General features: G+C 39.4%; 1 protein-coding gene across 1 annotated transcript in view; it reads right to left on the bottom strand.

Annotated features, from left to right (window-relative positions):
- Window positions 1-5863: 5863 nt before the first annotated feature.
- The window catches only part of PAXBP1 (PAX3 and PAX7 binding protein 1), a 35019-nt gene continuing 13318 nt past the window's right edge, over window positions 5864-27564 (bottom strand). The window contains exons 8-18 of the mRNA XM_067565599.1: window positions 24576-24699; window positions 21957-22056; window positions 21274-21389; window positions 17286-17485; window positions 15692-15836; window positions 15415-15536; window positions 14482-14558; window positions 14094-14160; window positions 10830-10976; window positions 10152-10306; window positions 5864-7362 (exon numbers count right to left, since the gene is read on the bottom strand). Of these exons, the coding sequence (XP_067421700.1) occupies window positions 7245-7362; window positions 10152-10306; window positions 10830-10976; window positions 14094-14160; window positions 14482-14558; window positions 15415-15536; window positions 15692-15836; window positions 17286-17485; window positions 21274-21389; window positions 21957-22056; window positions 24576-24699 (1371 nt within the window). The 3' untranslated portion in view covers window positions 5864-7244. The remainder of the gene's footprint in view (window positions 7363-10151; window positions 10307-10829; window positions 10977-14093; window positions 14161-14481; window positions 14559-15414; window positions 15537-15691; window positions 15837-17285; window positions 17486-21273; window positions 21390-21956; window positions 22057-24575; window positions 24700-27564) is intronic.

Here is a 27564-nt window from a genome sequence, read left to right as displayed (position 1 = left end):
AGTAGAGAGAAGGGGAAAAGCAGCCACACCCTCAATAGAAACTTAGCTCGGGTGGGGGGGAAGGGGGTGAAGAGGACCAGAAGGTAAAAGTTTGGGAGGACAGTAGCTCTGTGAAGCATGTCTCTCCTCAGGGAAAGCTAAGTGCAAAGAACATTGTGAGAGACCCATCGCAGTCAAAATTCCCCTCTGCAACATTTATACATTGTGGAGGGGGACATAGTTGGGTAGCATAGCAAGGCCAAGACACAGTACAGCTTCAAAGGGCATGGGGCATAATAGAATCCGCTGTTCCTACAGATCTTGTTTTCTATTAGAAATATCAGTCAGACCACTGGTGGGGTTCTACTGCATTTCTTGCCTCCTCCTTCACAAGACAGAGCAGTGCATCTGCAATGGCTCATAGAATATTAGAGTTGGAAGGGACCTCAGGAGGTCATCTAGTCCAACACCCTGCTCAAAGCAGGACTAACCTCAGCTATATCATCAGAGCCAGGGATTTGTCAAGCCTCAGCATAAAAACCTCTAAAGATGGAGATTCCACCACCTCCCTAGGTAACCCATTCCAGTGCTTCACCACCCTCCTAGTGAAAAACTTTTTCCTAATGTCCAACCTAGACCCCAACTGCAACTTGAGACCATTGCTCCTTGTTCTGTCATCTGCCACCACCGAGAACAGCCTAGCCCCATCCTCCCTGGAACCCCCTTTCAGGTAGTTAAAGGCTGCTATCAAATCCCCCCTCATTCTTCTCTTTTGCAGACTAAATAAGCCCAGTTCCCTTAGCCTCTCCTCATAAGTCCTGTGCTCCAGCCCCCTAATCATTTTTGTTGACCTCCGCTGGACTCTCTCCAACTTGTCTACATTCTTTTTGTAGTGGGGGGCCCAAAACTGGACACAATACTCTAAATGAGGCCTCACCAATGCCAAATAGAGGGGAATAATCACTTCCCGCGACCTGCTGGCAATGCCCCTCCTAATGCAGCCCAATATGCTATTAGTCTTCTTGACAACCAGGGCACACTGCTGACTCATATCCAGCTTTTTATCCACTGTTACCCCAAAGTCCTTTTCTGCAGAGCTGCTGCCCAGCTCGTCGGTCCCCAGTCTATAGCTGTGCATGGGATTCTTCCTTCCTAAGTGGAGGACTCTGCACTTATCTTTGTTGAACCTCATTAGATTTCTTTTGGCCCAATCCTCCAGTTTGTTTAGGTCCTTCTGTATCCTATCCCTACCTTGCAGGGTATCTACCACTCCCCCCAGCTTAGTGTCATCCGCAAACTTGCTGAGGGTGCAATCTACCCCATCCTCCAGATCATTAATGAAGATGTTGAACAAAACCGGCCCCAGGACCAACCCCTGGGGCACTCCGCTTGTGACCGGTTGCCAGCTAGACATTGAGCCATTGATAACTACTCTAGCCAGTTCTCTATCCATTTTATAGTCCATTCATCCAACCCATACTTCTTTAACTTGCTAATAAGAATACTGAGAGAGTATCAAAAGCTTTGCTAAAGTCAAGGTATATCACACAGCCTTCCCTACATCCACAGAACCAGTCACCTCATCACAGAAAGCAATCAGGTTGGTCAGGCATGACTTTCCCTGGGTGAATCCGTGTTGACTGTTCCTGATCACCTTCCTCTCTTCCAAGTGCCTTAAAATGGATTTCTTAAGGACTTGCTCCATGATTTTGCCAGGGATTGAAGTGAGGCTGACCGGTCTGTAGTTCCCTGGATCCTCTTTCCTCCCTTTTTTGAAGATGGGCACTATATTTGCTTTTTTCCAGTCCTCAGGGACCTCCCCCCTGTTGCCACGAGCTTTCAAAGATAATAGCCAATGGCTCTGAAATCACCTCAGCCAATTCCCTCAGCACCCTCGGGTGCATTGCATCCGGCCCCATGGACTTGTGTATGTCCAATCCTTCTAAATAGTCTTGGACCTGTTCCTTCAGCACTGCGGGATGTTCGCCTCCTTCCCATTCTTTGCCACCCAGTACAGTAGTCTGGGAGCTGATCCTGTCTGTGAAGACAGAGGCAAAAAAAAGGCATTGAATACCTCAGCTTTCTCCATATCCTCTGTCACTAGGTTGCCTCCCTCATTCTCTAAGGGGCCCACACTTTCCCTAATCTTCCTCTTGTTGGCAACATGCCTGTAGAAACCCTTCTTGTTCCCTTTCAAGTCCTTTGCTAGCTGCAACTCCAATTGTGCTTTGGCCTTCCTGATTTCATTCCTGCATGTTTGAGCAGTGTTTTTATAATCCTCTCTAGTCATCTGACCAAGCTTCCACTTCTTGTAAGCTTCTTTTTTGTGTTTAAGTTCACCAAAGACTTCTTTGTTAAGCCAAGCTGGATGCCTACCATATTTGCTATTCTTTCTGCACATCGGGATGGTTTGCTCCTGTGCCCTCAATAAGGTCTCTTTAAAATACAGCCAGCTCTCTTGGATTCCTTTCCCCCTCATATTAGCCTCCCAGGGAATCCTGCCCATCAGTTCCCTGAGGGAGTCAAAGTCCGCTTTTCTGAAGTCCAGGGTCCGTATCCTGCTGTTCTCCTTTCTTCCTTTTGTCAGGATCCTGAACTCGACCATCTCATGGTCACTGCTGCCTAGGTTGCCACCCACTTCTACTTCCCCTACCAAATCTTCCCTGTTTGTGAGCAGCAGGTGAAGAGAAGCATGGCCCCTAGTTGGTTGCTTGCACTTGCACCAGGAAATTGTCTGCGACACTCTCCAAAAACTTCCTGGATTGTTTGTGCTCTGCTGTATTGCTCTTCCAGCAGATGTCAGGGTGATTGAAGTCCCCCATGAGAACCAGGTCCTGTGAACTGGAAACTTTCCCTGGTTGAGTAAAGAAAGCCTCATCTACCTCATCCTCCTGGTCTGGTGGTCTATAACAGACAGCCACCACGACATCACCTTTATTGTTCTTGCTTCTAAGCTTAACCCAGAGACACTCAACTGACTTATCTCCAGTTTCATACTGGAGCTCAGAGCAATTATAGTGCTCTCTTACATACAGTGCAACTCTTCCACGCCTTTACCCCTGCCTGTCCTTCCTGAATAGTTTATACCCATCCATGACAGTGCTCCAATCGTGAGAGTTACTCCACCAAGTCTCAGTTATTCCAATCATGTCGTAGTTTCTTGACTGTGCCAGGACTTCCAGTTCCTTCTGCTTGTTTCCCAGGCTTCTTGCATTTGTGTACAGGCACTTGAGATAAGTAGCCGATTGGCTTAGTTTCACAGTATGAATCGGGAGGCCTCCCCTGCTGCACCCTCCTCCTTCTGCTTCCTTGTGGCGACCCTCTCTCCCACTTACCTTCGGGCTTAGGTCTCCGTCCCCCGTCGAACCTAGTTTAAAGCCCTCCTCATTAGGTTAGCCAGCCTGTCTGCAAAGATACTCTTCACTGTCTTCGTTATGTGAATCCCGTCTCTTCCTAGTAATCCTTCTTCCTGGAACAACATTCCATGATCGAAGAATCCAAAGCCCTCTCTTCGACACCACCTGTGTAACCACACATTTACTTCCGCAATGCGACGGTCCCTACCTGGGCCTTTTCCCTGAACAGGGAGGATGGATGAGACCACCACTTGCGCTTCAAAACTCCTTTATCTCTTTTCCCAGAGCCACATAGTCCGCAGTTATCCGCTCAAGATCATTCTTGGCAGTGTCACTGGTGCCCACGTGGAGAAGTAGGAAGGGGTAGCGGTCCGAGGACTTGATAAGTTTTGGCAGTCTCTTCGTCACATCCCTAATCCTAGCTCCAGGCAAGCAGCACAGTTCTCTAGTTTCCCGGTCTGGACGGCAGATGGATGACTCCGTCTCCCTTAGGAGGGAGGGAGTCCCTGACCACCATCACCTTCTCTTCCTCTTGGGAATGGTGGTCGTGGAACCCCCGCCCCTAGGACAATGCATCCCTTGCCTTCTGATCAAATGGGTCTCCTCCTGATCCATTCCCTCCGAAGGGTCCTCCAAATCATTCTCTGCCATAGTACTTGTGCAGAGAGGATGAAAACGATTCCTTACTTCTTCTGTCAGTTTAGGTTTGTTTGGTTTTGGTTGTTTTTGTTTATATACATGGAGGCCATAGATCAAATAATTGTCTAGTTTTCCCCATAATACCCCTGCCAAGTACATTCTAGCCTACAGTGAAGGTATTTGAATTTTTTAGATAATGTATTAGATTGGAGCCATTGTTCTGGCCATGGAAAATTGGAAAACATTCATATCATGCCCATTAAAGCCAACAGTTCAATTATCCAGAAAGTTTTGCTCCTGGGGACAAGAGCTCTACCTTTACTGAAGCTGATTGAGTACTTAATTTTATCCTAATATATTCTGAAACAATACACACTTAGACTGGTAAGGTCTCTGAACTCTTTTGATTAAAATTGTATTCCAAGTGTGGAATCAAAGAATTAATCATAAAATTGATTAATAGAATGCCTGGTCTGAAACTGGTCATAGAAGGCCTGGCCTGAAGTTGTAGCCTGAAACTGAAGTAGAAGCCCCAGGCTAAATCATTAACAGAATGCCTCAACTGAAATTAGGATAAAGATGTTAAAATCCCACAAGAGGTCTCTGAACCACACCCAAGAGGCAAGTCTCTGTTATGAGCCTTAAGCCTTATTGAAGTCTGAACAGACTTCAACTGTTTTGATAAGTACCAGTACCTGCCCCCCTTTGTCTTACTGGCCCCATAGAGACTTACTCCATACAAATTAGCATTTGAACAAGTATTGTGTCACCACCCATCTTCGGGTGTTAGCCAGGGTCCCTGAAAACCTGATTGTATAATCAAGTGACTCATTGGGCGTTCCTGTGAGGGCATCTGGTGTGCCCCACTGTGCATTGCGATTGTCTTTCCTGTTAAGTATAAACTGTTAATCAAATTCCACTATACGATCAACATGTAAATGAACCTAAGCAACCCCTATATAAGTCTTTTGTATCTGGTAGCCAGGTGAAATACATTTGCCCAGCATCCAGACATGCTGCTTGACTTCCCTATAGCCACCTGGGTTTTCCCTATGGCTATAGTATTCCCCATAGCTATGGTTATGTGATTGTGTGTGTCACAATTAAAGCTGCACCCGATCCAACTCTAAAATGTAGCAGTGTGATTCTTTTCTACAACACAAGGCACTCAGTTTCACAGGATTTTAATAAAAGTCATGCATGTTTTCTATGTTAGCTATTTACACCCAATAGCAAATACAGTACCACTGAATATTCAGGGATGTAGCTTTTAGCTAGCAACAAATGCTTTAGTCAAAACTCTCAACTTTGGAACTGCATGTATAGGGTTCTTGCTGCAGCTCAGCAGGTATGTGTAACTAAGAGGTATAGCCTCTCCATAGCAAAGATTGCAACCAGAATCTCACTATAAAAGGTGGATTTTGATCCTTCTAACAACAATCCTCATGCTTTCAAATGTTTAGAGTTCAGTCTGACAACTGGGATGTTTCCTGAAAAATAAGTGAATGCCTTGAGAATATTGAAGGAAGCCTCTCCCCCGCCCCCCCTTTTGAAATGTTTGCATGCTCTATTATTCATGCCCTTCTGTAATTGAGGTAGACCAAAAAAAAATACCATCTACTAAATTGTCACCGTTTCCTGTAGCAGTTCAAGTTCTCTTTTCAATCTCTTATCCACATATTAAAAGTCTAACTGCTTACCGTAGGGGGAAAAAAATCTAATGAGATTCCATCTTAAGACAATATTGCTTTGATACATTTCAAAATCCTTCTTGCAATTCAGGTTTTTCTTTCATTATTTGTTTAAAGAATTAGTCAACAACCATGCAGATTTCTTCCTTTACCTCTCTCCCAAGGAACAAACAAAATAAGCTTCACAGATTTCACTGAGAGAGTTCCATGACAGACAAGTTTATTGAAAGGATTCTTAAAAAGCAGATACTCTGAACGTGCTCCATCAGCCGAAGTTCAGAAAACAGTTGTTTGGTTTCCAAATGATGTGTGCATGTTACAAATTGTACATTTTTAATATCCTCATTTATACCACATGACATGAGCATAAAATACAATGATTCTAATGGTACTCAGTATGCCAATTTATTGCTACAATTCCCAGCTAACATAGGGCACACCTGGAAATAGCTTGACCAAGACAATGACTGCAAGTTAGTTAGTGTTCCTGGGACTCCAAGATTTCACTAGTGTTCTGACAAAAAATAGCTCTAATACCTAAAAGGCAATTTTGTTTTGCAAGCTAGCCCATTTAAAAAAAATTATCTTACTTGACAGGAAGTGTTGAATTTGAATTTGTTTAACTATTCACTGTGAGATTTAAATAGGCTCACAGGATATAAAAATTTGTTACCTTTGTTTGGCATTTACACCTCCAGAAATACCCATGTATGAGCAAATATATTTCACATCTAAATCAAAGCTATTATAAATTATAGAACACAAATAGTAGATTTAGCGGAATTGTTCAAAGGGTGAGGGTCCAGGCTCCATGAGTGAAATGCTAACCCTTCAAAGTGAGTAATTTCTTGGGGGTGAAGGGAAACGGGTGCACGCGGTGTCGCCATTTACCTTAAACCATAAGTTACCACATGTATAAGTCACCAGACTACTGTTTGCATTAAAAAATATGCTAATGAGGAGTTTAGAAACAGTCTGAAGGAAAATCCATATTAACTCTGAATACAAGTTGTAAAGTTAAGTTATTTCAGTCTGAATGAAAGCTGCTTTGTAATGTCAGGTGCTATTTGAAAACTTCTTTACTATTATGTAGGTCAAATGATTCTCATATATTTGACTCTTTTGCCAGCCCTTTTGATCAATAGTGCAGTCAGTTTATTGAAGTAAATTTCAGCAACTGAAAAGCTTATTTCAACAGCAGAAGACCACTATATCCAGTGTGAAAGTAACAGGGTGATATAAATATAAGCATACTGTGTATTACACATTATATATTACACACACTCCAGTTAACGATGGGACAATTAACTGAGTAGATGACTAGTTTTCATGGGGTACAAAGTATTTTTGTAAACAATATGTTGAGAGATTTTATGGAAAGTCTGACTGCTGGAAAGATGATCTTCCTGGATTCCTTTTATCTTTTTAAAGAAATCAATACTTATTAAGGATAATGTATGTAAGAATGCACTTTGTATTAAAACAAGGATCAATACTTTACAGTTTAAGAAAACTTTACATATTTACATAAATTACACATCAGGAATGGTTTTAAAGTTCAGAGTGAGTCATCTAAAAGTTATTTCCCTTCAATTAAAACCTTTAACTCTTTCACATTATGGTCATTTGCAACTGTCACAGCATGGTTCAGCGCTCGAATACTTGCTAGAAGTTTTACTGTCTGTTTTATGTGCTCCCTAAATGAAGAGGGAAAATAAGTTAATACACCTAGAAATCAGAACTTTACACAAGTCAAATATTAATATTTTAGAAATGTTTCATTGTTTATTCTTTTTTCTGACAGCCAGTCAGGCAGCTTGTGGATCTTTTTTTTTTTTTTTTTTTTTTTTAAATATGACAACTGAAATCAGTGTTTCTGGATACGAAAACAAAAACGTCTCTTTGGGATAGCAATCCTAGAAACAGAAAGGGAAGACAGGCTGCATATTGCGTGGCTTATTTGGACATAGTTAGGGCCCTACCAATTTCATGGCCATGAAAAACATCCCGGACTGTGAAATTAGCCCTTCCCCATGCTTCTTGAAGCATCCCAATTGGGGGCCCCTAGCTGGGGCACTCCAAACAGCACAGGGAGATCAGACTCACCTCCCTGCTGCCTTCAGAGCTAAGCACAGAAGCGAGGGTGGCAATCCTGATTCTCCCCACAACAGGGTTGTGACCCCTCCACTCCCCACAGTCCCATTTTGGATCAGGACCCCCAGGGTTACAACACCTTGAAATTTCAGATGAAAACAGCTGAAATCATGAAACCGACCAATTTTCAGATCCTATGGCTGTAAAATTGACTAGAACTGACCATGAATTTGGTGGGGCCCTACAAATAGCATAGTTTCAGGATGAACTCTTGGGTCACGTGTGCGTATTAGGAAGTGAGTCACAGTTCCATTAAACAAACACACCGCAAGAGCAAACAAATAAAAAAAATAGTTTTTGCGCATGCCTCAAGAAGTAAAAATACTTCTATAGATTGGCCTGGATTGGGTTGTAACAGGTTCAGAGTAAACAAACTTGTAGCAGTCTAAGAGGTACAAGCCTGGTAGGAAAATTTTAAAATGCCCACAAAAGAAACAAGATGCAGACATTAAATGTAACTATCCAAAAATGTTCACGATTATAGAAATCCAAAAATCTATCCTAAATGGGACCATCTAATTGAATTGTGAAGTGGTGTTAAACACTTAGAGAACTAACAGATGCAAACATGGGTTATGATATTTTGTTTCCCTCTTGGCACAAGTAATTAATGATTGTTTTTGCTCTGAAACCATGTTAGAGTAGTATTTCCTCAGATGCTATGGGATGGAGGAGCCTAGATGCATAGCTACTTGCCTTTGCAACACAAGGACATTTATGTAATTTTGTAAGCTGAAGTTAATGTAGATCAATGGTCAATCACACAATTGTTATCAGGAAGGTTTGGGATTCATTGTACACCTCCCTATACTTAATAAGAGTTACCAGCACACAGCACAGAAGAACTAAATTAATTGGAACTGGCTTATCAGGAAGAGATCTTTTTTGGCTGAATATCCATCTACCCTTCCAGTATTAATCCACAGTTCCAGTGTGAGTTTGCCAGACAAAACGCAGCTAGTGTAGAAAGAAAATACCAATTTACAAACTAGGAAGGATTAGCAAAATAAAATTTTCTATTGGAATCTCTCCTCACCTCCAAATTCATATCTAGTATCATGCTATTATCAGTATTTTGCTCCTAATAAAGGAAGGATTAAAAATCCTAGTTTTTAGATTTTGATTCTTTATACAGTAATTTATCCTTTTCATCAAGTTGCTACTAGATATAAAAGCAGAAACTTCTACTGGCCTAGTTTGGAAGTAGATAAAAGTAGTATCAGCACTATACTTTGTGGATGATCAGTAAAGAGAGTTCTGCATTCTCTGACAATGTCAAAATTCAGGTATCCATGAAGACAAATTACTTTTAGAAACAGACAAAAACAAATCAACTGTCAATCGCCCCTGCATTTGCTAGAAAAGAATTATGTGGATGTCTCCTCACAGCTGTAGTCAAATGAGAGATAGTTGTTTACTGCTCCAGAAGAAAGCAACATTCATCTGAGATTACCTTCCAAGAACTACTATAGAAGCATCTAATCCCATTTACAGTCCAGTAGCCAGCCATTTTTGAGTTACTTTAAAGCGGGGGTTCTACTCTGAAAAATAACTAAAAAGGCATCAGGGTTTGTTTCCAGGTTTCTAATTCCATATTAAAACTCACTATAAAAACAAGTATTTTTAACTTCTAGCCCAGCAAAACTCATCTTGAAGTCATCTTTCCTTCTCATACAACATCGTAAGAATAAAGATTCTGCAGGCCAGATTATGTTTTCTTTCATACATGAATGCAGCACTTCTGTTTTCAAGTTATACACTTTGTTAAAAACTACACCACCTGTGGGATCATAAACAAAGGATAGGCAATTACTTGGCCACTTATGGCATTTAAGTGTCTAATCCCATTTATGCCTTTAGGTATACTTGTTCTCATGTGCAGGATTAAACAATGTTATATGAGAATGGAAGGAATTTCTCCAGTGGGTTGTACTGGTGTGTTTAAGGCAGTTGCAAGAGCACAATCTGGATTACATAAATCTTTATTGCTGACAGAGGTGGAAGTTTGCATGGCAAGCAGCTAGTTACAACATCAGCAAATCTGTAAAGAAACCAGTACAACCAAACAAAATCCCAAAAGGCCACTTTTAAATTTATTGTTTAATCTGCTCTCATTGTGCAGTTCTGCTCTAAATGACCTTTATACAATTCACTAGCCATTCCCAAAAGTCATTGATACCATATTAAAGATACTATTTAAATTGTAAAAAATGGGAACTCCTCCCATAGATAATATAGCAATATGGAGATGTCTTTTGGCACATGTGCTTTGTGTGTTATATATGTCAGCAGCATGAGATGTCATTGCAGTAAATGATTCAAAATATATTACCTTGCATTTCTTTTCTCTACATCAGAGCATCCAATGCTGTTTCTGTAAATTGTATCAGCCAGATGAACAAGATATCTACAGAAGTTTTCTAGCTGGGAAATAGTCTTGTCCCCTTTTAGATTAGCGAACCATTGTTTAGGAAAGCAAGCAATTACCTAGAGATGAGTGAAGAAGAAAATGCTGTTAACAGCAAAAAAGGCAAGAAAAATGACTAATACTAAGGTCTGATAATGTTTTAGAAAGCCAGCAAAATGCCAGCCTTTGTGATGACAAGGCCTAAAATATAAGGAGTATACTATAAGGGTACTGTAACAACATACAAAAGACTAATGTGAGAATTAAGATGCTAGCACAATACTAATACATAATACTAATACATACTAAACGATACGTTAAAAAGTCACCAACAATATCCAGGATGGCAGTAAGAAGAATTCTAATTTCATATAATGTATCTTTAAAAAAAAAAAAAAAAGTTGTCTGCTATGAAAGCATAGTAACTGTTTTACTTGTAAAGAAATACTGGCAATAACATTGGAAATCTCGGGCTAAACCTGGGGAGCTCAACAGTCCCCTGCTAGGGCTCCAAGTATACATTTTACTTGACTGGAAATTCATGAGTTAGAAAATGATTTATGTATAATATTTTCTAAGTACATTTTACTCCATTTTACTTACACTTTGAGCTTTCTTAATGCTGTCATCTCCATACTCAGAATTCTGAAAAGCCATAAGGATATATCTATTTAGCAGGCCATCTATCGATAATTCCTGTAGCGTTTTGTTTGAAAGGATTCCATACCACTGAAGAAAGTTTCCTAGTAACTAAAGACACCAGAATACAGAAGTGTTGAATATTTGAAGGCAAAGCATAAGCAACTATTGATAAACTAGAAAAAAAAATTCTTAGCAGGCAAAAAGACATGTTCAAATGTACTGATTGGGGTGAGATAAAGAACAACTTCTTAAAGTTCAGTTTCATGACTAAATAAGAACCAGTGAAATATTCTTCCCAATGTTATGGTAACAGATTTGTACAAAGATGAATGATTACAGAGCATTCTATTGAAAATATACACAAAGAAACTACAAGAAGAAAACAAGGCTTTTATAGCCAAAATTTGTTCTACAGATTTAAAGGAGATTTAAAAGATTTAAAGTTAAGTGTAGTCTAGTGCATTGCTGTCCAAACTTTTCACCACGACGGCTGAACAGATTTAAAAAAAACCCCACAATCAGTACTTTGGGGGCAGACTCTGCCCTGTTCCTGTTTCCTTTCTATCACCTGCAAACCCTCTGGGATGGGAAAAATCCCCAGTTCTTGTACAGCCAGCATAGGCTGCGCCTACACTTGACTCTTGACAGCCCCTGGAACAGAAAGCTTGTTGGAGAGGGGAGAGTGGTTAAGTGTGTTATTTCCAACTGGCATATTGACCATAGAGAACCACTGCAAGCTGGTGCAAATTAAAGCAACTTGCAAACCAGTGGTTCTCAGGTTCTCCTTGATTTCCACTCTCCTGTGCTGCTCTCAGTGGCCGTGTGCGGTTTAAGAACCATCTTTTGACAGGTGCTGCCCATGGAGCTCCAGATCCTGTTCTCTGAAGCTCCCATAGCCTGGCATAAAAGCAGGTAATGGAGGAGCCAGGGCTACACTCCTCCCTACCCTGCAATGAGAGAGCAGCAGTTCAGAGTACTCCCAATTCACATAAAAACTCCAGCGGGGGCTTTAAGGAAAGTAGTGGAAGGCAGTTTGGGAGGAAGTGCCTGTTCCTACTTCCTCTCTGTAGCAACAGGGAAGATAAAAAAAAAATTTTTTTTTTTTTAAATGAAAAGACAGGGAGCAACATTTTAAACCAAATAAATACAAGTTTTCTTAACATAGCTGTCAAATTGTGCTGCTCAGTGAGAGCTATTTTGTGCAAATTTAATAAGCTATTTGTGTGTTTGCAAATCTGAACATAACCAGAAACTTCAGCTTACAGTCAACACAGTTTGTCCTAAATAGTGAAAGGAGAGGATGCTGAACTTGATAGCTGTTGCTGTTAGGGTGACCAGATGTCCTGATTTTATAGGGACAGTCCCAATATTTGGGGCTTTTTCTTATATAGGTGCCTATTACCCCTCACTCCCATCCCAATTTTTCACATTTGCTAGCTGGTCACCCTAGTTACTATGTGGAAATAAACAGTGTTGGAGGGTGTTTGGGAATGTGGCATTGATTTGGTGGTGGATGTCTTGGGGCTGCCTGAGTGGAAAGCTGGTGAGGGTAGCTGTTAGAGCACGGAATCAGTAGGCCCCTCGCCATCTCTCTGTTGCCTCCATATGTTGCAGCTGCTGCCACTAATATGCACCTTCTCTGCTCTGATCCAGCAGGTGGAGCAGTGAGGCCTGGCAACCAGTGGCAGCAATATTACATCCACTTCTGCAGCCTGCTGAGATGTCTCAGAGTTGTATGAATGTGACAGGGTTGTCAAATGGGAGTGTCATGGAAGATGTATGACACTTTACAATCCTGACAGACATTTCTGACAACGTACAGCCTCAGAGTCCCTTGACCATAGGTTAGACACAACTGGTCTCGTGGCTGAGCACAGAAATGGAAAGTCCAGGAACTCAATTCTAATTTTGACTCTTGTATACTTCTATGGCTTTGGTTAAGTCACAATTAAATGACATATCTTCCTACCACATCTTAGTGAAGTGAGGGAGTTATTGATGAAAATTGATTTCAAGATGTGGCTGAATTTATTTTTTAAAAAATACGAGCAAGACCGTCATGAATATGTGACGAATTTTGATCTTTTACAAATCATTATAATTTTAATGGTTAAGAATGGAGAGCTATGCCCAGTTTTTCCTTTAGAACACACACACACACACACACACACACACACACACAATTAAAAAGAAAATAAAAGTTCAAGGGAAGCAAATAGTACACTTTTATTTTAAATTGAAATGTTTGTTGCCAAGATATGACAAGTATGGTTATGTACATGAACATATTTTCAAACATAAGCTGGACAGACAATTCCATCTCTCCCCATTTCAATCCCTACACCTACCACTGGAAAATCCTAGATCTACTACTGTTTGCAGAAGTCTGATCATTACAAGCTGTGAAGTTTGTCTTAAACTCCAATCTATGCATCCACTCATTTGGTTCATTTATTGAGTTTATGTTAAATGAAAGGGCAAGAGACCATGATCTCTAATTTCAAGAGTCTTGCAAAAAATGAGCCACTATGCATTTGAGAAGACATTTCCTCCATCTTCTCTCTACCCTCCAGCAAACCAAGATTACAATTGTTCCTGAATTACAGAGCAAGCAGTATAAACAATGAAAACTGAAGGGATAAATAAAAGGGGTCACTTGTGCACAACGTGTTTGATGTTTCCTACTTTTTTTAAATTAAAAACAAACACAACCAAAGCAGCTGTTTTGTCCTTTGTCCCCAACAAAGACCTTAGATTTCAGCTAACCTGTTTATATTTTTACAGCACACTTTTAGACTTTGTCCAAATTTTTTTCAGTTGGACTGTAAAGACTGATCTGGTTTATATGTCAAATAAGTCTGTAATGAATAACTTTAAAATAGTTGTCATTTATAAAGTGATCTGTTCAAGCTCTCTCTAGTCTGCTCTTTGTATAAGAGATGGTTTTAAAAGGGGATGAGATTTTCTCAAAAGGTAGTTTCCTTTAAACCTTATAGTATTTTAACTCAAAATTAAGCTTCTTAAAGTTACAGATATTCACTATAGTTGTACTTATATTCCCCAGTCAAAACATTGAATATAGTAGTTTCATTTGTCTACAGGACTAAATTTTTTCAATCTCACTTCCACCATATGCATTTTAAGTAATTCTCTTAAAATATTTAAGTGCATCTTACTTTAGTAGTACCTGGCCTGAGGCCACACCAGATATCTTTGTTGGCTTACCTTAACTGAGGACCAAAACTGGCGTTGGAAAAACAAATAAGGACCAGAGTTCTTGTTTTCTAAGATGCTGGAAAATAAAAGATTTTTCTAAACTCTTTTAATAAGTATCAATAAACATTTCAGTTTTAAGGTTGTGGATTATTCTTATTTTCATAATTGGAGGGCAGAATTACAGTAAAAATTGCTATGTTTCAACTAATGTTTTCACTACTTTTGCCTCATTACATTTTTACTTTGTTATTAAACTTGAAAAAAATCGCTATAACCTAAACCTATGAATCAGTCAAGAGCTATGGAAAAGCCTCAGCTACTATATGCAAGACAAGAGGCAACTGGTATTGCCAATAAAGATGTTTATGGCTGTATTGGACATTTAATAGCAACTTACCTTTTGGGGTACAATGGCATGAATACATCATCATCTAGAGTCCTTCTCATTCTTAGTAAAAGGGCCTTCAAAAATGTCTGAAAAAGTTGAGATGAAATGCTAAAAATGTTTGAAGTCCTGCTTTGGTTGTTAGCTAAGATAAAGACCTCTTTTAAAAGTTAAAAAGCCAAGTGCTTTAAGCCCCAATTCAGCAAACTACATAAATATATGCTTAACTTCAAGTATGTGAGTAGTCCTACTGAAGTCAAATATTGTGATTATCTACAATTAACAAGTCTCAGTCAAAATATTGGACTCCAATTTAAATGGAACTTAAATAAATAAGGCTACTCATGCTTAACTTTAAATAAAATTCTTAACAGTTTGCAGTTTTGGGGCTTTACACAGTCGATCTACCAACTCTGCTCTGAGTTATCTCTAATTATTCTAAAATTTACATTCATACTCCATTAACTACTACTATATTGCAAGTATACGGCTGCAACGTTGCAAAATATCTGTAAGTTGTCAGGAGACAAGTTCTTTTGTCATATAAGACAGAAAAGGAACTGAATTATGTGGCACTCAATCTAGAGAAGGTTCTAGCAATACAATATACTATGAAAACAGAAGCAATGATGTTTCCAGCTGAACCTTAAAGTGAAATTATAGTTCCATAACCAAGTTTGGTACATTTCATATTCCCCTGTGCAAATCCTATTATACATTTTGTACAGACTGAAATGGAGTCTTCCCCCCGGTTTACCTCCCCAGTTGCTCCAATGGATCTTTAGTGCTAAAGAATTGGGCACTGGCACATCCATTAGTTGTAAGATTCTGCTCCTTGCTCCCAACGTGTGTACTGTTTCTCACTGCACTGCATAAATTCTAAATTCTATAAGACAGTTTCCCCAACAGGTATGATTGAGAAAAAAAAACAAACCAAAATGTTACCTGTGTGTTTTTGTTTTGTGCATTTACCACTGTAGGATATCCATATACTAGTTTCTGTGTAACTGCTACCATCCTAGATGTCTGTGTTGTAGAAAAAGGGTCCCATATACTTTCAGCAAGTACTATTAAAAATAATTAAGAATTACTCCACAGTTTTCTTTGCAGATGTTCAAAAAGTAGGTATTAAGACAGTTCAATCATATGAAAGTTCTTTTCTCCTGTATTTACTATGGTTTAATATTTTTAAGAGTTACAAAATAACATTTTTAATTTATACCTGTTAGTTTAGGGAGAACAACTCTTTCCACGATGGTAGGTAATAGTGAAATGTCAGCATCATCCTTCTCTTGCTCCTGTTCTTCACAGCCATAAAATAGCAATGATTCAAACCACAACATACTCTCAAAATCTTGACACTTCACCTATTGAAATTAAGAGGGCACACATTAGTACCTTTAGACACTGTTTGAGGCCAGTAGTAGTTTTTAAAAGAGTTTGAACAACTTATTCAACCATCCTAAAATATCAGCATAATACATTTGATGGCCTAACTTTTTTCTCTTTTTAAAAGAAAACAGCAGCTTTGGAATTATGTGCCAAGTGTCCTAGATATTCTAAAATGTATTAGGTACATTAGCCAAAGGGCCAGATTTTTAAGAGGTGCTTAGGCGCCTAATGGGATTTTCAAAGGCACCTAACTCCCATGGAATTCAGTGCAGACTCTTGTCTGCATCTTTATCTAGCTCAAAATACCTTAAGGCAAGCACAACACACTCAGGTCCTATTCACTTCTGCAACCGATTCTGTGTGACTGTGGGTAAGCCACACTGCCTTAATTTCCCCATTAATAAAATGGGGATGGTATTTATCTACTTCAGAGAGATGTAGATAGGCTAGGTCTTTATTTGTAAAACACTTCAAGATCCCATAGATGTCAGAAGCTATACCAGTGAAAAGTATTTTGTTTTCTTATGTTCATGGCATACAAATCACTGGTTACCCACTCTGTGCAAAACGCCAGCACAGAATACGCTAGCGATATCACACTAACTACAGAATCTTGATGAAACAGGTCTATGGGTCCAATTTGATATAAATGTTGGTTTTTAATATGCCCATTTTGTAGCCTTTGGAACATGAAGTGTTAAACTTGCAAACACCAAAATGTCTCACTTATCCATATACTATAATATTTATGATCCTTTTCCACGTAAACAGTTATTGGGGTACCTCTATTAACACTATTTATAACCTCCTAGCTCTTTCTTGGTATCAGCCCTGTTTCTATATTCCAGCATAACTAAATAAAATGAATAGCTACATGACTATAAATCAAAAGTGCAAAACCATTTGGCATATTTTCAACATACATATATGCTTCACAGGGAAATAAAATAGCTCATTTTATTCTGAAGTAACAACAGTAAACAAATATAACTTGTTTTAAGATCCGTTTTCTCTTAAGTGCTTTTGCTTTAAATACATACTTTGCATTAAGAAGGCTGTTTGGTTACTGGACACCACTGTTATTGGTTCCAAAGGGAAGAGAACCGCAGATGCTGAATTTAAATCAAACCTGTTGAGATAATCTCAAGGAACAGCAGCCCAAGGCCTAGTCTGAGCACGGAAGAATCACTGATTCCACATAAAGAGAGAGGTTGTTATTTATATTATAGCTCCCAGGAGCCCTAACCATGGACTAGGATCACATTGCCCTAAAGGTCCTTGCCCTAAAGAGCTTACAGCCATATAACTAGAGACACAAGACCTGAGAGGGGTAGACACGAAAAGACCAGGATAGTTCACCTTGTTTTGAAAAAATGATGTTCTACTGCATAACAGCTCACTTAATTTGAATAACAGTATCTTACCTCCAAAGGAGCCCAGGTAAGGAGCTGAAGTCTTATTAAAGGATTAAACAGCTTAGGTAAACAGAGGCCAATATAAGCATCCTTATAGGAGGAGAAATACTTGGAACGCCAGGCTTCAAACTGTGATTTAATGCAGTCAATGGAGTAGAAACTTTCTAGTACGTCTTCAAAAACTTTGCTGGACTCCTTCAAAATGCGATCTAGGGGAAAAAAGTTGAGATACTTAGGTAACAAGCAGACCTCCTACCTTCACAAGGGCGTATACAGCTGTCAGGAGATTTTTTTTGCCTTAATGGAATCTGTAGGGCCAGCTCTGGCGCCCTCTGGAGCCCTGTGCTCATGCCGTGGTACACAAGGCACCCCGGCCCTACATCCCCTCAGTTGACTGCAGCAATGAACACTGTTGCATGGATACTGCGGAATCGGCAGCATCCAGCACCATTCGGAGGGAGGCTCTGGCCACCATCTTGCTCTCCTCCATAATGGATGCGAACTCCTGCCTAGTGTCCTGTGGCAAGGAGTCCTTGAATTTGGAGTCCCAGATGTTATAATCGTATGTCCACAGCCATGCCTGCTGGTTAGAGATTCTGAGCTGAAAACTGGTTGTGGAATAAATCTCTCTTTCAGATAGGTCCAGCTTCTTTGCACCCTTATTCTTCGGCGTTAAACTTGCTTGTCCCTGTCTGTCCCATTCGTTTGCTGTAGCCACCACCAGGGACCCAGGACGTGCATGGGAGAACAGGTATTCATAACCCTTGACTGGAAGATAATATTTTTTCCTCAGCCCTTTGGGAGCAAGGAGGATGGGGTCTGCCAGAGGGCTTTGACCACCTTCAGTACCCCTTCATGTACTGGCAATGCAATCTTAGCCAGTGCTGCAGCAGCCAGGAGGTCAAATAGGCCATCCGCAGGCTCTGAGAGCTTCTCAGCCTCCAAGCCCAGGTTGAACGACACCTTTTTAAGAAGCTCTTGGTGGGCTCGAAAATCTGGTGGCACTGAGGGAGCAGGGCCGACCATCACCTCGCCTGGGGATGAGGAGGAAGATGGTACCAGTTGGGAAGGGAGTGGTGCCTCTTCCTCTTCAAGGAGAGCCGGCTCTTCCTCCGGGTCCTGCACCGGGCCAGTACCACAGACCATATCCCAGATGCAGCTGCAGAGGACTGAAACAAGTAAGATCCCAGCACCACCAAGATCCCCCATGGGTTCCAGTATGGCCACTAGACAGGCCACTGTCTTGGATGGCAGGTTCCCACTGCCAGTCTGGCATCGAACGCTGGTGCACGTGCCTACCTATGTTTTGGGGCTAGTAGCTGGCCTCTCCCTTCAACTCCAAGGAAGACAGTTCCCCTCTTGGGGGCCAATGTGGGGCTGAACGTGGTTCCCCATTGGCTGCAATGTGGGATCAGGAAGCAGTGCGCCAGGGAGATAGTGACCAGTGACAGGATTCTCCTGAACATGCCACGTTGGAGGGGAGTGCTGTCAGGCTGCACGGTGCTGAGGGTCCAGCAACCCCCATCGTGCTACCAGCGATCAATGTTGCAAGGATGATGACCGCTGCTGACGGCACTGCAACCCGTGAAGCATAGCCAATCAGTCCCTCCTCTGGGTCGGAAAGTGCCAGAAATCTGTGTCAAACTGCGGTGGTCCCATGGATTTGCCCCTGGAGACTGGTACCTTTACCGGTTCCAGTGCCGAGGGTCAGGCAAGCGGAGTGAAAGGTACTGGAAGGGCCATCAAGTCCCAGGCCGCTGGAAAGGACTCCAACGTTGAAGGCACCGTTAGGCAAAGGGGTCCCCTTCTGCTCCCAGGAGTCAGGGGTAGCTCCCTCGGAGGGCTTTCTGCCCTAGGAGGAGAGGCTGGTTCTAGCCACTCTGGGGCAAGCGATTAGCCCGACGCAGGCCCTTTTCCCAACCCCGCCTTCTTATCCCTCTTCGATGCAGGGGACCTGTCTTGATCGGTGCTGTTTCTTTTGCCTGAAACCCTTACAGAATTTTACACATATCCTTCATGTATGTTTCCCCTAAACACTTTAAGCAACTGTCGTGAGGATCGTTAAATGGGAAGGATTTGTGACAAAGAGCACATGGGTTGAAGCCCGGGGATTGGGGCATGCCCCATCGCTGGGCAAATATCCCCAATGGAACCACTATCTCTAACTTACAAACTATTTACAAAGAACTATGAAACTGGCACAGGAAGAACGGCTAGGCACTTGCAAATGCAAGAGAGAAAGTGGTTCCAACAACTGTCAGAGGTGGAAAGCAAGAATTGAGGGCACTAGAGCTGGCCCTATGGGTACCACAAAGGCAAAAAAAATCTGACAGCAAGGCACGATGGCACACGCATTCCTAACATGGAATCGACATCAGAAAGCACTCAAAGAAAAATTACAGGAGATTTAGCTTAGACACTGACAGAAGCAAAACAATTCAGTTTTCAAATTTCTATTTTACCTACACACTGCAACTCAGTATATAGGTGCTGTAAGTGTCTATTTAATACATTGTTTTATCATGCAAATGTGTTTTATATTAAGATCAGTAAACATTTGTAGCAGCTATCCAAGTTGCTGCTTTATCCTTTTACTCCCTCTCACCCCTTTTCTTACACTATTAGGTTCTCTTCATTTTAAATCATTCCTTCTTCCTGCAGCCTGAGTTTTCTTTGTTTTAAACAATGCTTAGCATTAGAGCATCAAGCACATAAAGGAGACAAACTTCAGAGAGCCCTTCTTATAGCTCTTCAGTTCCAAAAGACAAACAAGTGGGAGGTGTTGCACAGTACGGCACCATATAGCTGTATCTTTTACACTGGGTTCCCACAACAGTGAGACCTAAACTAAGAACATATTAAAATGTCCCAGATGTCTTTAATTGCCATTATGTTCCAGCTATGTGTGCGCCATTTTTGCATCTTGCAATCCAAAATGAATCTATGGTGTGTATGACATGAATATACTAAGTCTTTAATAGTTACTAAACAGGCATAGTACCGGTTTCTGAACCTCTTATATAGGCACAAAGAAGCCAGTTACAAACAGCAGTTCAGGCACATGAAGTTTTTAACTTGCTAACTGAGGTTAATTATTTTTAACAAAGTATTATTGTACCTGCAAAAAACAAAAGACATTTCACTTTACAAAAGCTAAACAGATTACTCTTATGCATGGATAGCAATTTTAGTGAAACCACAGCCAATTAAAAACAATGGAAATTTTAGGGCTATAGGCTTACAGCGCTAAATCACTACATAACCCCTATAGTTAAATATATGCAAGGAAATTTTTTTTTAATACTTTAAACAAACTATTAGTGTGACAGAGCTCCATAAAAATTGTCAATAAGCTTATAGATATTTATCCAGAACTTCAGAAAATACATTGTTTTTTGGGACATTTGAACTCTATCTTCTAAAAACTATTTTGGGATGATTTTTGCATGATATTCTATTAACCCTTAGAATGCTGAAGTTGCAGACTTTGGTAGGTGAAAGACAAAGAATTGCCAAAAGCCACAGGAACTTAAAAGTTTACTCTTTGCCATTACAGGAAGCATGTGTTTCATAATGCAATAGAAACCATTTAGACTTGCAAAGAAAACAGAGCACCGCATGAGTGTGAAACTGTATGGTGGGCTGGGGAAGGAGCCATGTTGTCACACTTTACTACACATGTTTGTTCAGCAAGATGGGGAAAGCATACTTCCTCTATTTTGGCTAGAGTATCTCCATGGAGTAAATTGAGTTTGTACAAGATTTTAGAACAGGTCTGTTAACTTGGTTTTAAGAGTTGATATTGTCCCTATCAAGTTCCAGATTCTATACACAATATTAAAAGCTTTTTTTTAAAAACAACTTCAAGTCACTATTGTGATTCTATTACCTTGACATTCTGAATCTAGAGAAAAATCCATATTGTATAACATGCTTTTTTTTTTTTTTTAAATAAAGATTTCAATGTTCAATTACATAAGTGAGTGACTTTTCTAACCTTGTTCCATGTTGAAGTTAGTAATATCTGTTGAAGTTTCTTCATCATCACTAGATAGGCCTTCAAAGTGATCTGCCATCTTCCCGGTTTGCTCTCTTGCTTGCCTACGACGGGCTCTATAAGGCAGCAATACGATTGCAATATAAACCAATCATTAAGATTTTTGTACAAATGAACAACAGTTTTAGCATTGGTGGTCCTATTCCTGACCTCAGGAGACCCAGAATAAACATAGCCTCTCCATCCCTCACCATGGGAGCTAGGGGAAAGGGAACCCAGTAAGGACTGCTGCAAGACTGGAGTGGCTTATAGACACTTTCAGTAATTTTAGCAAGCACCATCTGATTGGCTGCTTCCTTTACACAGCTACACACTAAGTAGGAATATTTCTTTGAGGATATCCTTGGCTAGCATATTGGCTGAGGCATGAAGCACCTGTAGAGGGATTGGAATGGAAGGAGGAAGTTTTGTTGGAAGCAAAACTGATTAACAAGATATGCACTTTTATCATTTAACTGAAATGTTTTCTCCATTAATACACAAAGCCAATAGCCTGTAAGCTGCCCAGGGTTGGGACAGTGCTTTCCTTTATATTAGTATGTCACACAGGGATTTCCATTATACTGAATGCAGCCGTTGGGTGCTATCCCAATACAAAAAGTCAGAAAATCTCAGTACTGTACCGTCTAGCCTCCCTTTCCGCAGTCCGCCGTTTTACATGCTCTTGATAGAGTGCTCTGTCTCGTCCAAAAGAATCAAGATTCGGTGCCATCAGTGCTTTATCTGCAAGATTACATTGATTGAAATTAAAAGGCTTTCATCTACAGTAACAGGGAATAATGTGCTGTCCAGCTGTATTTTGAAGCAGCTGAAAACAGACAACCTCAGATGTTTGAATCTGTTGCTACTAGAGGTTGAAGTAGTGATGGAAGTTCATACTGAAGAAACTCCAAGTTTATTCAAATACAAAACTGGCTTCATCACACTTTACTCTTCCCCTCTAATACTGGTGCTCATTAGTTATCAACACTCACTAGTTTAAAGCAGCTAATGTTTCAACTGCTTGGTGCAACAAAAATGGAAAAACTGTACTTCTGCTATAAATATATCATTCAGCATGCAACATTTTAAAAATACAGTGAGTGAGAAGAAAAGAGGGGGAGGGAGGAGAAAAGCAGCCCTGTAGCAAAGATTCAGTATTTCAGACTCCTATTAATCTAGTCTTGCTCCCTAGAACAAAATCAAGTTCACTAAGTTACTTGGAGTTTCAAATACATACCAAAACCTACTAGGAAATAAAGCTTTAAGTTTTTCCATTAAAAAAAAAAAAATTCAATGATTGATCATTTTGATTAAGAGCAAAACTTAATGAAGCTGGTGATGAGCAATTGACTGAAATTAACACAAAAGTACCCAGCTTGTCCAACCTTTGATATAAATTCTCACAAGTACTACTTGATACCAGATCCACCCACTAGAATATAAACATCACAAGATTTCAACAACAGCCTCAAACTAAATAAAAGTAAAGTTATATATTCTTACTAAACCAGGTTATCAAACTCATCATTTAAGATGTTAGTGATAATTTGTCTTGGTGTTCCTATTTAAGAAGATAAATCCTTTCAGAAAACAAGAGCTTTAGCGAATGGGTGAGGTTGTCATTTGTTCAGTATGTTACATCTATCAAGAGTGTGTTACAGACTATAAAAGACAGACTAAAATAACCATTTGGGGAACCTGTTTAAGTCCATTCCAAATGTCACAACATTTTGGTTTAGCATCTGAAGAGAGCTGCTTGTCGAGTTCAAGTTTGTGGATCTCCAATTGAGAAACTGACACGTGTTACCATTCAACGGAGAGAACAGGACAGGACCGGACTGAACAATTTCAGGAGTCAGGAAAAATCTATGTACATCTTTACCAAAATATATCCGCAGGGCTCCCATGTTTCAGATAAGGTTTCCCCTTTAAAGCCAACCCATATGATGGTATCCAGATTCTTCCCATCCCCAAAATCACATTCTAATCCAACATGCCCTGCTCTAGGCTCCCTAAGTAATTTGGTCAGAGCATACTTGACTAATCACAAGCCTCAAAGCAATGTATCCAGGGTAAATGGGAGAGCCAGCACAAGCCCTATGCCCAATTAAGTTCTCAAAAAGAGGGCTTGTACTGGCCCCTCTTCACATGGATGATTTTAACCTTAGAGTTCCTAAGGCTTTGTGTGCGTTCTGTATATTATTTCAAAAGGGACTTTCATGGGCATAAGAATGTAGTTTTGTAACTAAATACAAAATCCATTTTTCATTAGGTCTTAAATAAATGGATGGATAATGGGTATAGGTATGGATAACAGAAAGCAGGATCAAAGGTGAACTTTGATTGCTCACAGGACATGTTTTACAAATATTCAAAAAAAAAAACTGAGGGCAATGAACACTTTAAATGGAAAAAAAAATCTCCTTAAAAGCAGGAAACCAGATCTACCAATTGCAGGAAAAGTTTTCAAAAGCACCCGAGTGAAATTTTATCTGATATCATTAGTATGTAGAATAAAATCTTCCTGGGGAAATGGTAGATAAAGTAAGTATGTATTTTTTCAGACGTTATTTTACACATTTAACAGTGTTCACCAGATGGGAGATACTGAACAATTTTTTTTTTAAAACTGATTTCCACTTCTGGAGCAGTAGTCTTAAAAGGCAGCTTTTGTTGTGTATAAAGTATTTGTAATATTAAAAAGTATCTGAATATTACAACTTAAATCTGGCTAACAGAAGAAAGTAACACTAACCTCCAACCATCTCATCTTTGAAGTACTTTTTCTTTTTAAATGTCTGAAATTTACACTGTTGAAACTTAACACTTTTACTACTAATTTTTTTAAGTCTTCAGATTATCAACATTTTTAAAATCCTGTTTGGAAATCAACTGTAGATGTATCATGACTTTTGTATCCACATTAATTTAAGTAGATCAAAAGAGAGCCTGACATTCACTACCCTCAAATATCCTGAATGCTAGAAAAGAGAGGGAAAAAAAAAATATATATATATATATATATATATATAGATAGATAGTTAAGACTAACAGATAGGAGAGATGAAATCTCAAGCGTTAGAATGGCTCAGTATTTAAACAAAATAAATCAGAACACTTTAAATCTGAATTTGCTTCTACTCATCACACAAGCAAAGATACTAAGTCAATTATGCTCTGCAGTATTTATTTTTAAATTAAACCATACTAAGTAAACAAGGTTGTTTAATGAATAATAAAAACCTTCAAGATGGACTGACTTGAATGGCTTGAAAACTCCGAAGATTCATCTTTAATATCATCTTGTCGTCTTTGGACAAGGCGGGAAGCTCGCTGTTTGTACAGCTGATGCATTGCTGACTCGAGTTCATTAATCAGGGGCACCTGTAAAAATATAACACACTACGTAATATCAAACTCTTCAGGTGCTGAATTGTCTGGGGTACCATACTATTCCAAGATGCAATGTAGGCTGTTGCGCTTTTTAGAGACAACAGCTGTTTTCTTTTAACAGCTGATATTGTTGGAACCAATACATGCATTTGACAGAGTTTACAATAATGGCCTTCAGTTATAATACAAAAGTTGTGCAAGTAGTTTTTATTGATTGAGCAGCAGCGTAAAAAGCCTGAATAGTAAGTTAACTGCTGATTTAAAGAGATGCAGAAATAGAGTATAAATGTCACAGAAATGTTCTGTGCAATTCTCTAGTGCATGTACTTTTAAGCTGTGTTTTGTGCAAATGTTTACAATTAGCAGAACTCACTTTTACAACAGTAGATACTAGATGCTGATTCAAAGTAAGTTTACTGAAAAAGTACGCTATTGACAATAAGCAGTATAGAAACAAAACGTATACTGAACTTAACTAAATCAGTACCAATGATTGACATCAGCACACTTACTATTACTGAATTTTATCACTGAAACATTGTCCACACATTACTGTGTATGACAATTGATGTTCCAATCCTGAAAAAATTTACTCAAGTGCATGATTTTTATTTCAGTGGTATGAGTCATGTGAGTAAAGCTATGCACTTGGGTAAATCATTGCAGGACAGGAGTCTAAGTCCGTGATGATCCGCTACTCACTTTTTAATACAACTAATGTATTTCAGTTGTAACTTTAGAAGTAAATTAATTGTATATTACAGCAACTAGAATTTCCTGTGTTGGACTACAGCCTCATAGCTTATGTTGGGTGATCCCAGTTCCTGGCACAAGGAATTAAAACTGGCCATATTTCCATTCAGATCCAATAGACAGTAATTCTCAGTTTATTTGGCAAGACAACTCATGTAATTTATTCATTTCTGATATGAAAAAACACTTATGGTATGTCCTCCTTACCTCTGAGATATGTCTAGTCCAAAATCTTTCAGCTCTTTAGATCAAACATTTTATTACTGCCTAACATCCAAGATTTTTATAAAGAAAGTTCAGAAAACATTTTTCTGAAGCCTAAATTAGAACTGGAGTGTTAGGAAAACAACTCCAACAAAGCTTATCACTAAAGATACTGTAGCTGAAATGACTACTGTAGGTATCCAAAGGAACTACAAGTCAAGTTTTCCTTGATAGCAAGGGAAAAAAGAAAAAATGTCTTAGCTCTTCACATTAGCATTCTCGGCCTGAGAACATCAGAACCAACAGGTTCAAGAAGCTGCTTTGACTATTTGTAAACGGACACAAAAAAGTTAATTTTCTAGAGTTAAATAAATTCTGAACTCAGATTTACAAGACTCCTTTTCAAAAATGGATGCAATCAAACTGTAATGTTAATTGAAGGGTGAAGTATATATACTAGCTTTATTAAGGTGTGTGTTCATAAAGGGAATAGCTTCTTCCTGTGAGCAGTTTATCCTACATTTTATTTAACTGAAGAGTTCAAAGTTTAGAATGTCCCCAGAGGTTTCTCCAATTGGCATTTAAACATAAAAAGAAAAGCTAAACTTGTAGATAAGTGCTTGAATACATTCAAAATAGATTCCTTCTAGAGCCCAAATAAATTTAGGAGTGAGTATTCCTTACATTCACAATACTGCAGCTGGGGATCACCCTTGAGGGCTCACCACTACCTACCACAATGTTATACTGGTTTCAAAATGCATATGTATTATGTTAAAGCACTCACTCAAGACCTTTAATCCATTACATTATGGTTAATTGTTACATTCTTTTCTCAAAAAATATAGGTGGAAAATAATCAATGTGGAGAGGTTTGTGCACAGTATCTCATTCCATCTACATCAGTTTTACCTACAATTATTTCTTTAAGTGTGCTTTGGTGATAAATCAATACAATTTAACTAGCTTTACAGCTGAAATCTAAGAACAATCTCATCCTCCCACAACCTTTCCATATCAATACAATTAATGCAAGATATGAGGGCCAATACTTTTACCTTCTAAGAGAGCCAAAAACAGTGTTGTGTTAATTCTGGTAGTATGACTGAAAGCCATCCCTTGTTTTCTGAACCTCTAAAGTCTCACAAGCTAAGCAACATGAAGGCAATAGTCTTCGAATAAGAGACCACCTAGCTCCAGTAAGAAGTGATGGTATCAAATCAGCAGGTGGCACTCTTCAAACCAAGTTACTTAGTTAAATCCCAATGACAGCATGGCATTGTGGGGCACGCTGCTGTTGGAGTTGCCATCCCTGGGATGAGATGTACAGTCAGGATTCTGATTATCTGTGATCATTCCAGATCCTTTAGCACTGTATGTAATGCAAGAGGTGTTAACTTGAATTTAAGTTTAGCCCGGACAAGGAATTGTTACATTCGGTCTAAAATTCTCCCTGCACTTTAAACCAAAAACAGTATTAAGGCATGATTCTGCAAACTTTTAGTTATGTGAGCACTAGTCATGCAAATAGTTTCAGCAAAATCAATGGAATTATCCATGGAAAACAATGCAGGATTTGGCCCTTAACATTTGGCTTTAGAATAAAGCCTATGTAACAGTTACCACGGTTTACCCTAGACCGCATCTCAGTGCTTTGTGAAATACAATTCTGTTATATCTGAAACTGATAACATTTTAAAGTAAAAGTAAATAATTTGGAAAGATTTCAGCCTTTTTTGGGGGTGGGAGAAAAGGTAGAAGTGCACGGATAGCATGGAGACCAGAACTAAAATGTTCTCATTATTCCAGGAATAAATCTATATACCACTAGATCTTCCATATCTCTCTGCTCAATCTCTTCCAGAAGCTAAATGTATTGTCATGAACCTATCCGTGCTC

This window comes from Emydura macquarii, unplaced genomic scaffold (assembly GCF_026122565.2).
Source record: "Emydura macquarii macquarii isolate MOO-44397 ecotype Brisbane River unplaced genomic scaffold, CSIRO-AGI_Emac_v2 contig_2681, whole genome shotgun sequence".
NCBI lineage: Eukaryota > Metazoa > Chordata > Testudines > Chelidae > Emydura > Emydura macquarii.
This window is presented reverse-complemented; position numbering and strand designations above follow the sequence as displayed.